General features: G+C 36.1%; 1 protein-coding gene and 1 pseudogene across 3 annotated transcripts in view; both read right to left on the bottom strand.

Moving 5' to 3' along the window:
• Positions 1-1,016: 1,016 nt before the first annotated feature.
• On the bottom strand, positions 1,017-2,036 carry LOC112309092 (glycerophosphodiester phosphodiesterase 1 pseudogene; annotated as a pseudogene).
• Positions 2,037-2,313: 277 nt separating this feature from the next.
• Positions 2,314-12,125, bottom strand: part of EFCAB7 (EF-hand calcium binding domain 7) — a 50,604-nt gene continuing 40,792 nt past the window's right edge. The window contains exons 12-14 of one of the 3 annotated variants that reach the window (XM_024565563.3): positions 7,843-8,052; positions 3,539-3,646; positions 2,314-2,584 (exon numbers count right to left, since the gene is read on the bottom strand). In XM_024565563.3, coding sequence (XP_024421331.1) covers positions 2,510-2,584; positions 3,539-3,646; positions 7,843-8,052 — 393 coding nt within the window. In that variant the 3' untranslated portion in view covers positions 2,314-2,509. Of the gene's footprint in view, positions 2,585-3,538; positions 3,647-4,181; positions 4,308-7,842; positions 8,053-12,125 lie in introns of those variants that run through there. The other 2 variants (XM_045199448.2, XM_045199449.2) reach the window with 2 other exon arrangements.

The following is a 12,125-nucleotide window of genomic DNA, read 5'->3' as shown; positions in this document are numbered from 1 at the left end:
AACTCAATACTTTGTGAAGTAGCATATTCAATCACATGTATTGGATTTATAAAGCATTTGGCGTGTAATAAAACGCTTTCACATTGCATTACTTTTTAAAACTTAAAAGAACTTAAGACTGAAAAAATCATCTAGAGAATTCACACTTCTAGATAATGACTACCCACTTTGCAGATGTCCAAATCAAGGGACAAGCATCCCAATGACACTTCAACTGCGTGCTAGCACATACTAAGTCCAGCATAATACACGACCATACCGACATTCACATTTCAAAAGCTAACATGGACTAGCCAGCCATTCTGTTACTGATGTGGTTATATAGTCCTCAGTTGCTTAGTATAGTTTTTTATGTACTGTATTACTTCATTAAGTGCTTTTAGATTTAATTCTTACTGCAAAATACATTAAAAGTTCATAGTCCATTAGTAAATTGATTTTAAAAATTGACTGTCAAAACAAAATATTCCTAGTTGTGATTAGATTTTGGCTGCAATATAAAAATGAAATTTTCCAAATGTTGCTTTAATTATATTTTCTGATTGGAAAGTTAAATATAAATGGCTATTTCTACATTTACACTTTTTCCTTTTGTTGATTTTATTAGTGTGGTCACAAGTTTGACATCTATAGTACATCGATAACATAGCTGAATACAATAGTTGAAATAAGTAAATTATGTAAGTGTGGCAAGTTTTGAAATGTCAACTGTGAGTGATTGCGCATTTCTTATGCATTTGCATCTGCACCCCCAAACTGCAAACAGTTTGTGGTCACCCTCACTGGGTCAAGGTGTACACCTCCGCTAGGTTGGGGCAGAAGCTCTTGTATCTTTTTGCAGGCTCAGCTTTTCAAGAGCAGCAGTGTTGAACTCAGGCATTCCATGGAGCGTGGTGGCAACGCTGGGTTTTGCTTTGCTTCAACTAAAAATGCAATTACAGACTACTGCTTGTGTGCACCACTGATCCCCCAGGGCTTGGGTTAGCACAGAGGATATTTTAATATCCTTGTATGAGGTCAGCAGAGAGTTTCTGTAGATGCAGTTCCTTGCGTGGGGTGGGGTGGGGCTGGGATGTCTGGAACAGAGATGCAGTCTTCCAACATGCCGTTGGTGATACAGCTGGAACCAAGATGGGATTCGCAGTAACTTCTTTTCATTAAAGATATTAACAGTCCACACAACAACCTCACTGCCTTATGCGACCACTTCTTCAAGTAGTCTGAGGATATGAAACCCTTTCGCATGAGGAAAGCTGAAATTCCACACAGGAACCACACGATACAAGATATGCTCCAATGAAGCAAAATAGGGATTATCATAATCATGGATTATTTCCAGAGTTTTCCACCTCCTGTACGGCTAAGACTTCAAGGTCCATGAGTTAAAGCCATTACTAGTGTGATCTGTTTGTCTCATCTTATAGATAACTTCTAGCAAGAGAGAGCAGATGAAACTATTACTGTATAGTAGAGGAAACTCCGTTTAAACTTACTTTTAACATCAGTAGCCATGTATGCATGGTCTTTAACATCAAAGATTGTGAGGTTTTGGTTTAAGCGCTTTGCGCTGGCTTCCCTCAGGGTAGGGAGCTTCTCCTCTGGGAAATCATTCCTGAATCTGTGATTTGCTGTAGCGTTAAGCTTTCTAATTTGTTCAAATGCTAAATCATACGTTGACCACTCCCATCAGTTATCCGACCTACTGTGCCATCACATATTAAGACATAAATCCTGTCAGAAGTAAACTCCGCGTCTAACCCCACGCCTGTTGCTCCATTCTTAGCTGCCTGCCGGTGGCCGCCAGCACATTCTGGAGCACGTTGTGGCTCCCACTACAGGGCAATGGTGGAATGCGTCCACAGCACGTGCAGGGCCCCAAGGGAGGGCGCAGGCTCAAAGCTGAAGAGCTGCAGCAGGAGGCAGAGACTACCAATGAAGAGGCAGGCATTGCAGGGGCTGCAGGTCACCAGCAGCGACAGCACCAGCAGCAGGAAGGAAAAGGGACCCAAAAAGTTCCCTGGTCCTTCCACAGCCATATGCCTGTGACCGTACAGGTACAGACAGGAGTCCCAGACCTGCAGGTTCCCTGGACAGGGCATTGAAAAGCCAAGAAGATCACACAAGGCACTTGCTGCAGCTAGCCCATTTACATTTTCTTGTAGTGTTTTTTTTTAATGAATAAATCAAAAGTGTATAGGATTTTGTAGAATTCATTGAGTATTACTCTTTAAAAGCTTACCTATAATTTTATTTTGACTTCCCATTCATAAATAAAACACGCCCAGATTTCCCATTAAATAAGGCCACACGTTTAAAAGATTATTCATATTTTAATAATAAAGTATATAATATAGCAGGAAATGTAAATGCATACAAATTGAATAGATTATTTATGGGTATCAGTTAAATGGATTAATCTTTATAGTTGATCAACAAGTAACAGACCAAACCTGAAATACTTCTTCTTAGTTTGATAGTCTCAAGTGGAATTATTTCCTAAGGACGGTATTTAAGATATAAGAGAATACACACAATAATATATCCATTCTTGTCGTTCATTCAGAGGCATTACATGTTGACAAACCTGCACATAAAAATAGAAAGCTTTTACTTTTCTTTTATACATTGTTATTTTGGACTAATTTTTCAATAGGACATTTCTAGACCCTATGTAAAAATATCCCTGTACATGTAAAATTCTATACTATTTATCCTTAACACGAACCTGCAATCTAAGATCTGATGTCTAATATGGTAACCAGACTAAATTCTACTTCAGTATAAAAGTTGATAGGTGGTATTTGGGAAGGTGGATGAAGAAGGGTGGAAGAAAGGGGAGTGAACACCCTCTCCTCATCACTACATTTTCTAAAAGCCTCCCTGGAATAACAGAAAAGGTAATCTTTCCTTATCCTGTTCTAGGGTGTTTTAGGGTTCCATGGATAGTATGGAGAAAGAAAGGGTAGGAATACAAAGCTTTTTCCTTTTTCTCTTCACCAGACTAGTTGCAGTGTCTCCTAATCTATCCCTGCCTTTCAACTCCTTGCTAACTCAGGACCCCAGAGTTCTGCTAGCACCAGAACTACAGCTGTTCCTGCCAGGTGGCATTTTCTCTCCCAGGTTGCCTTAGAAAATCTAAGAAATGTACATAAAAGTATTTTGGATTATCCAAATTCCTATTACTCTTAATGCTACTTTGTACTTCTATATGATGTTCAAAAGTGCTTTTGTGTACATCACTTTATCTCTACGCCAACCTTGTGAAGTACCTGGGGCTGGTGATATGTTAACTTTACGCTTAAAGAGACTGGAACAGAGGGGTTAAATGAATGTCTCATACTGGTTGCACCAAGTAGTGAGACCTGAATTAGAATCAAGTCTCCTATCTCCTAGTACAAGATGATACTAATACAAATACCAAACTTAAAATAATTTTTCACTTTATTTCACATATACACTTATTCACAGCACTAATAGCAAAAATGTTTTTTTTCAAATTGAGAAAACAAAAGGCTTTAATTAGAAAACAATGCATTACCATTGTAGATTTGGGTGCCACTTCTACCGCAAATATGTTGAGTCCTCTGTTGTTTATGCAGTTTTTACTTAGCTCATTGTTGATGTGAATAATCACTTTATCATCTGACTATTAAAGAAGATTTATAAGTTGTTAGTTCTGTTTTTTAACAAATACAGACAAATAAAATGATAATTGTAAAACATTTTGTAAGTCTTGTGATGGAGGTATTAACATGGTGCCACAGAAACACAGAGAGAAATACTGAAACATTCGCTGAGCCTGGGGTATCAAGGAAGACCTTACGGGAAAAGTGATACTTGAGATAATAGGTAATAGCCTCTAGGATGGATAGGAAGCAAGAGAACGCAGAATGGAGCTGAAAAAGGAGAGAAATGCAGAGTCAAAGTATTCCCCTGCTAAAGAGCTTGCAATCGCTCCCTATGACTACAAAGGGGTAGTAAAACATTAGACAACCTAAATTCATTTCTAGCTCTTCCACTGCTTAGCAGTGTGGCCTTTTGCAAATCAATATCCCCGTGCTTCAGTTGCCTTGTGTGTAAAAGGGGGATAGTATTTACCTCATTGAATTGTTGTGAGAAGTAAAGGTGTAAATATGTGTAAAGTGCATGGCACATTGTAAGCTCTAAAGTATTATTATTACCTCATTTTAGTGAAGGAAGTTGAATTTTCCTTGAGGCAAAAGAAGGTGGTGGAGGGTTGAGAAGCAATAAGTCATAGCAGAGCAGAGAACTGGGGTAAGATAGTGACTCCCTTCCACCCTGTAATCCTAATAAAACATAGAGGGCAGAAAGGGAAACATGTTGGATTTTAGGAATCAACCTCCAAAGCTTTATGATTCATTTGAAGATTGCAACTTACTAGCTGGGGACCCTAGTTTATTTTATCAAGTCTAAATTCTTTTATCTCTTTTTTTAAGGAAAAACAGGGTGGAGTGAAAGCAGGTTTACAATTTTTTGCATGGAACATAAGATAATAATTAATAAGTAATAATGCAAGAATAAATCCTGTGTTTCATTTATTACAACTGTAAACCTACTTTTGCCCCGCCCTGTATAATCTGGACCCATTCTATCAATGTTATTTATCTTCCTAATACTCTTCCAAATACAGTTCTCTATTTTTGCAATGTTGATAGTCTCAATTTTCCTCTTTACTTCATATTAACCCTGTCTCATGTTTTGCCTTACACAGTTTCCCCTGCTTCTAAAGACTGTCTGCGTATCCAAATCCTAGTTATCTTTCCAATCCCACACCACATGCTCAACTCTCACACAGTCCCCGTCCCCTCATCGCAAATCCTTCTCAACTTCCATAGTCCAAACAAACGTCAATTACAAGAGATGCAAATATAGTAAAACTATTGCACATATCACAGTACTGTATAATTTAACATTTACCTTGTAATTATTCTCAGATCACTTTAAACTCTTTAGAAGCAGAGACTATGTTACACTTCCTGGTGGCCTTTATTCAGATTAGGAGAGTTCGTTAAATAATGTATATTCATATTGATTCAATACTCAGACAAATCTTAAGCATCTTAAGAAATTTATGGCAGGCATAAAAATAATGAAAATATCACCCAGGACTAAAAAGAAAAAGCCAACAGTTCTAAAAAAACCCCTAGCTATATTAAGGTTGTATGAAAATATATAACTTCTAGAAAACTGAGTTTCTCTGTCTTTAAGAATTTATGCATGTACTTGCTTGACCTGCAATATCAATAGTAGCAGGGAAGATGGCCAAAGCTAGAAATAACTGGCTTGATAAAAATAGGTCCTGGACAGTGGAGTATACTTAATTAGATTAAATGATAGTCTCTAGGATTTCTGATATTGCCAAGTTTCTGTAAAGAGTTGGGCTAAATTTTTTCTTTGTATTTCTTCAAAACACGATGGCTATTATTTAAAATAGTTGTGTTTGTAGGAAGGCTTCTAATAAAAAACTAAATAAAATATTTTGTACTCAGATGACGCTCTGTCTTTATAGATCTCCAAACATTTAATGTCATAATATTTTAAGAGAAAAACAATGATCTCGAGCCTTTAAAATATATCTATATAAGGAAGTTCTGGCCAAGATGGTGACATAGGTAAAAGCGGCGCTTGCATCCTCCCACAACCACATCAGAATTACAACTAAACTACAGAACAACCATCACTCAGAACCACCTGAAATCTAGCTGAACAAAAGACTTACAACTAAGGATATGAAGAAGAAGCCACACCGAGACTAGTAGGGGGCAGAGATGGATCCCACACCCATGGGTGGTGGATAAAAATTGGGAGGGATCCTCAATGAATTTCAGGCAAGAGTAGATGAATTTAGTGAGAATATTAACAAAGAAATAGGAAAAATAAAAATGGAACTAGAAAACACAAAAAGAACTAGTCAGAAATGAAGAATACATCAGAGGGAATCAACAGGGGAGTAGATGAATCAGAGGATCAAATCAGAGATTTGGAAGATAAGGAAGCAAAATATACCCAAATAAAACAGCAATAAGAAAAAAAGAATTAAAAAAAATGAGGATAGTGTGAAAGGAGCCTCTGGGACAACTTCAAGCATTCCAACATTCACATCATAGGGGTGCCAGAAGGAGAGGAGAGAGAGCAAGGAATTGAAAACCTATGTGAAAAAATAATGGCAGACAATTTCCCTAACCTGGTAAAGGAAATAGACATACAAGTCTAGGAAGTGCAAAGAATCCCAAACAAGATGAACTCAAAGAGGCCCATACCAACACACATCATAATTAAAATGCCAAATGTTAAAGACAGAGAGAATCTTTTTTTTTTAAAAAAAAGATTTTATTTAGTTAGTTTTAGAGAGAAGGGAAGGGAGGGAGAAAGAGAGGGAGAGGAAGATCAGTGTGTGGTTGCCTCTCATGTGTCCCCCACTGGGGACCTGGCCTATAACCCAGGCATGTGCCCTGACTGTAAATTGGACCGGTGACCCTTTGCTTCACAGGTCTGTGCTCAATCCACTGAGCTACACCAGCCAGGGCAAAGACAGAGAGAATCTTAAAAGCAGTAAGAGAAAAGCAGTTACACACAAGGGAACTACCACAAGACCGTCAGCTGATTTCTCAAAAGAAACTGCAGGCCAGAAGGGATTGGCATGAAGTGATGAATAATTGCAAAGTGATGAAAAGCAAGGATCTACAACCAAAATTACCCTACCCAGCAAAGCCAGCATGCAGAAAGGAAGGACACATAAAGAGTTTCCCAGACAAGAAAAAGCTAATGGAGTCTATCACCACCAAACCACTATAACAAGAAATGTTAAAAGGTCTTCTTGAAGATGGGAGAAAGGTTGGGGGAATGGATGAAAAAGGTGAAGGGATTAAGAAGTACAAACAGTTACAGAATAGTCACATGGATGTGAAGTATAGTATAGGGAATATAGTTAATATTCTAATAACTCTGTATGGTGTCAGATGGGTACTAGATTTATCAGGTTGTAACTTAGTAAGTTATACGGTGACTGGTCACTGGGTTGTACCCCTGACACTAATGTAGTATTAGTATTGTATGTCAAGTGTAATTGAAAAATAAAACAATATTTAAAGTCAAAAATAATACATAAATAACTAAATTTTGAGCATATATCTAAAATGTATATATTAATTATATACACATACTGTTATTCTAATCTATTATTGATATTGTAAAACATAAGATGTCAATTGAAAAGGTTGACATCAAGATGAATTTTTAAAAATTGCTTCTGCTCTGTCTTTGCATTCATAATATATGGAATACCTCCAAACCAAATAATACTGTTTATATATAAGATAGTCAGTCAACTTCAAGAAACTTGCTGAATATATTTTCCTACTTTTTGGAGTTGTTGCTGTTAATGGAGCTGACTGAACTTACAAAGTAACTCACTCCAGGTTTTGCATAGAAACAAGGTCATTGTCTCCATTATTTTGCTAAAATAACATTTTTGCTGTGATAGATGTGCAAACCATCATGCTTACTTTTTCTTTTAAAATTCAGATATACCCTTGGTTCTCTGTCAACCAGTTTTCTTATTTTGTAGTCTGTGTGATGCCTTAATAAAAGAAACTGTTTATTTAAAAAAGTATATATATATATATATATATATATATATATATATATATATATATATATATAATCATGCCCAGTTTGAGCTAGAAATCTAAGAAGAATAATTGCCTATTATAAATATTATTAATGTAATGAGATATTTAATTATTATGCAAAACTAGAGTAAGAAAGAAGATGGAAAATATTGTGAACATTGCAGTCGTGAGACCACTTCATAGCTGATACCTTGTTTTCAATCACAGAAGTTATCCAGGTGTCACACTTGCGAGTATGCACAGTAACATCTGCATTGCCATCCATGACTTTGGCATCGCCTCTATGAAGCACAGATTTACAAACGGCCTTCTCAAGTTGACCACTGCTTGGCTCCATATGGACAGCTTTAATTCTTGGCTTGCATTTGTCCGCATAGATATCGATGACAAAAGGGCATGCCTGATATGAAAGAAAAAGCAAACCTCGTTTTAGCCCTCTGACATAATTTAAAATAAATTATTTATTATGAATGTTTATCACATGATTTAAGAAGGCACACTGCACTTTCTAGCTTGTCCTTCTGAAGCACTTTTAGAAGAAAGTTTTGGTACTATAAATTGAGTAATAAAAAAGCATGAAATTCTGATTTTTGGTTAGCATACTGACTGAAAATATTCACCGATAAGAAAACTATACCCTCTAGCAAATTGGTAGCAGCCCCTTTAAGCCATTCCCCGCACCTCCATTTATTTTAAAGCTAACTTGGCTCATGTTAGTTACCTTTGCTAACTTAAGGACACAGAAAGAACTCATCGAAGGGCTCTAAAGGAATTATGTTTACGAATGAAACTTAATGGGTGGGTATAGAATACTGAAAAGAACTCAATGTATAAAGATAAATTCACAGTTCAAAGTTACTGTAAAAGTACCTTTAAAATCTGAGGCCTAAAAAGAGCCTGTGCTTTTAGAAGTGGATTTTTCTCAGGTTTACCTTTAGTCTTCACCATAGTCCACAAGAGGCTGCACAGAGTAGCTTTGACCTCTGTACGACCCAGCCTCCTGCCTCGCTACGTCCAGCTGCTCTGCTCTTTCAGACCCAGAACAAATGAAGCTCTTTCCTATGCCAGAGCCTTCACACAGGCTGGGGCAAATGTAGGTTTTCAGTTGTGAACACACAAAACACAGTTAATTCTTTATTATTTATTAATTATTGCATTATTTCCCATACCAACAACTGTAAACCTGCTTTTTCCCTAATCTGTACGTAGTGTTATCTCTGCTTGGAAGATGCGCTCACATATTTTACGGGGGTACCTCATCCTCCTCCTGCAGGTTAAAGCTCAAGAGTCGCCTCTGCAGAGAGAGCTGCTCGTGTCTCCCAACCTCCTTCACTCCCCTGCTGTTCTCTACTGTGACCTCTGGCTTATTTTTTCCCCCAGAACACTTTTGAAATGATTTATTTATTTTCTTATTTAATTAATCATTCCCCTTCATAGACTGTAAAATTCCATGAAGACAGAAATTTTATTTTATTCATCATTGTATTCTCCATGCCTCTTTATTACAGGTTTAGGCATATCACATATAGGCATCCAATAAATATTTGTTGAATAAGTAAGTGAATTTATACACATTAATGGCGTGTATAAATTTTATGTAGGAGACCAAAGATAAAAGTCTGAAGTTAATAGAGCATCAACACACATTTTTATTAATATTAAAAAATAAGAATAGTATGGGAAATGGAAAAGCCAAAGAACTTGTATGTACCCCATGGACATGAACTAAAGTGGGATAATGCTGGTGGGATGGGGTGTACAGGGTGGAGGGGATTAAAGGGGAGAAGAAAATGGAACTGTAATAGCATAATCAATAAAATATATTTTTAAAAATTAAATAAATAAATAATATATATATCTTAATGACTCCAACCTTTACCAATAATAAACTCACTGTTTTAAGAAAAGAGGATACAATTTTTTTAAAAAATCATTGTATTAGAAAGCCAAATACCTGGGTTTGTAACTGAATTTTACCATTTACTAGCTATATAACCTGGGGAAGTCACTTAATTTCTAAAACACTTAATTTCTTCATTGAAAAAGTAGAATTAAATAGGATATATTCTTCCAAGGATTGCTGCAACCATATAATAAGTGATGTGTGAAAATATTTCATAATGTAGAATTCTGAAAAAAGATTATAATAATTATAAAATTATTATAAAGGGCACATGGACAAAACCAAGGTGGGGTGGAAGAAAGGGGGGGTGGGTTCGGCTGGTGTGGGGAGGCAGTGGTGGTGGGTAAATGCAGACAACTATAATTGAACAACAATAAAATAATTTAAAAAGTGATTGTGGAATTTTAATGGCTTATGTTTTAGCATTAAATAGATTCTGGTGTTTTGTCATTTTCAAGTCTTGGTTTTCAGTTTTATTCAACCAAAGAGTATCGATATTTAAAGATTCACAGAAAATAAAAATCTTAAGAGGCCTTTGGTTAAAGATATATTCTTTAAAATTTTTAAAATAAAATAATGTCTACTCTTAAAAAGCTGCAGAACTATTATTTCTTTCTGTTCATGGGCTTAGTCTTTTACTTACCTATTCTCTTCATCCTACTAAATTAATGTAGAAAGCATACAACAAGCAAGAAAACTCAAAGTAAAAGAAGTTCTGTAGATGCTAATACAAATATATTATAGATATTATAGAAATACTTTAAAAATATTACATGAGAAATACTATGAAAGCACTTTAAAAATACTTTTAAAAGATTACTAAGCTGTGAATGAAAAAGGGGCTACGAAATAAACCTGATAAGCTCAGGGGCCACACGGCAGACCCGACAAGCTCAGTGACTAAAAGTAACCACACAAGATCCCAGATTCTTAACTGGGCAGGTCATAGCAGGTAGTCACGCCCTGACTCTGTAGCTTCCTTACTTTACCTTAAGTGAGCTCTGTCCATTGTTCGTATGCATCCAGTATACCAAACCTTTGAAGAGCAATTTTCTTTTCTAGACCCCTCAAAGGCAAAACCACAGAAACCAGTGCACAAGACCACCAGAGCATGAGACCACAAAACTCCTCTTTGTTATCTTGTTCCCCAAATACCACCTCTGTGTAAATATTAATTATTAGCTATCCTGTGCCCACCAGTATAAAAGATGTATGTGTCTCTCTGCTTTGCTTTTTACCCAATCTGAGAGATTTCCTCACTCTGTTTTCTCCCCCACTCTTAATCTACCACCAATGAATTTCATGTAATCCTCCTTAAGTCTCTTTCTTTGCCTTTGATTCTAATGTATAAAATAAGCTGTAAATGGCCATCCTCTGGAGCATTTTCCCAATCCATTGAGATTTTGCTTCCAGGCATGTTCAAAATTTGGCTCCAATAAACTCTTATTAAGACTTTTCTATAGGCTGGACATTCTTTTGCTGACAAGAGTAAACAGAAAGTCTTTATATAAAACAACAAAATAAACAAATCCATGGAAAAGCTCAAGGATTTCATTGTAGATACTTGAAACGTGGTCTGCTAAATTCTGAAAAGAAATACTAAGTATAATCAGACTTTAAGACCCATGGGGATAAAATCTGACAAAGCCAGAATGGCCATCTGGACGTGAGATAAAATCCTCCATGAAACAGCTCATTCCAGTAGGCATAAATTGGCCATAATATTACACACTGAGGAAAGCTTCCCTAGGATAATGAAGGATGTGCTTGGTCCATGCTTTATCTATAAATAAATTAACCTGAAAAAAATTGTGGTACATGAACTAAGAATATGCTCTAAAAGACTGAGCATTTCCAAATTGATTTTGTACAGTAGATTTTCCCTCAATGGTTTATGAATATGTACTACTAATAACAGTACATTTATTTTCAGAATGGGTCAAAATATTCCCCTGTTGAAAAGCCACAACCATCATCACTGCCTAGGATATTTCAAATTATTGGTTCTGTGATGAGGGACATATTCAATTAGAATAATTATTCATGAATTTTGATTACATAATGGTTTTCTCCTCACTCAAAAATATTATTGTTTTTATCATTCTGAAACCTCTAGAAAAATGAAAAGGGCCATAAAATAAGTGGAAAGATATATCCTTTAAATATCCAAAAGTGAGGTTCTCCACAGAGCCTCTAGAAGCACACAGTCCACAGAATTAACCTAGAATTCTTGAATAAGCACATAATCATAAGTACGAAGCTTCCTCTCAAGACTATCAGAATAAGCTTTTTCTATACGTTACACTCTACTGATTTAACATGTACACGTCTGACCATGGCTTATCATGTTCTTCTTAATAGTAACAATAACTTGCCTAAATCTCGGTTTTAAGGAAAATGTGTTTGAACTACGAGAAATACAAAATGCAACACTATTTGTCACAACACCATGAAACAATACACCTGCAGTTCTACTGTGGATAATTACATCTCTTTTAGAAATCAGATTATTCAATGCCAACCCAGAATCAAGGTTAATTATTTGTACTGCTATTAGTTAGGCCATCCCA

This window comes from Desmodus rotundus, chromosome 3 (genome assembly GCF_022682495.2).
Source record: "Desmodus rotundus isolate HL8 chromosome 3, HLdesRot8A.1, whole genome shotgun sequence".
Classification (NCBI taxonomy): domain Eukaryota; kingdom Metazoa; phylum Chordata; class Mammalia; order Chiroptera; family Phyllostomidae; genus Desmodus; species Desmodus rotundus.
This window is presented reverse-complemented; position numbering and strand designations above follow the sequence as displayed.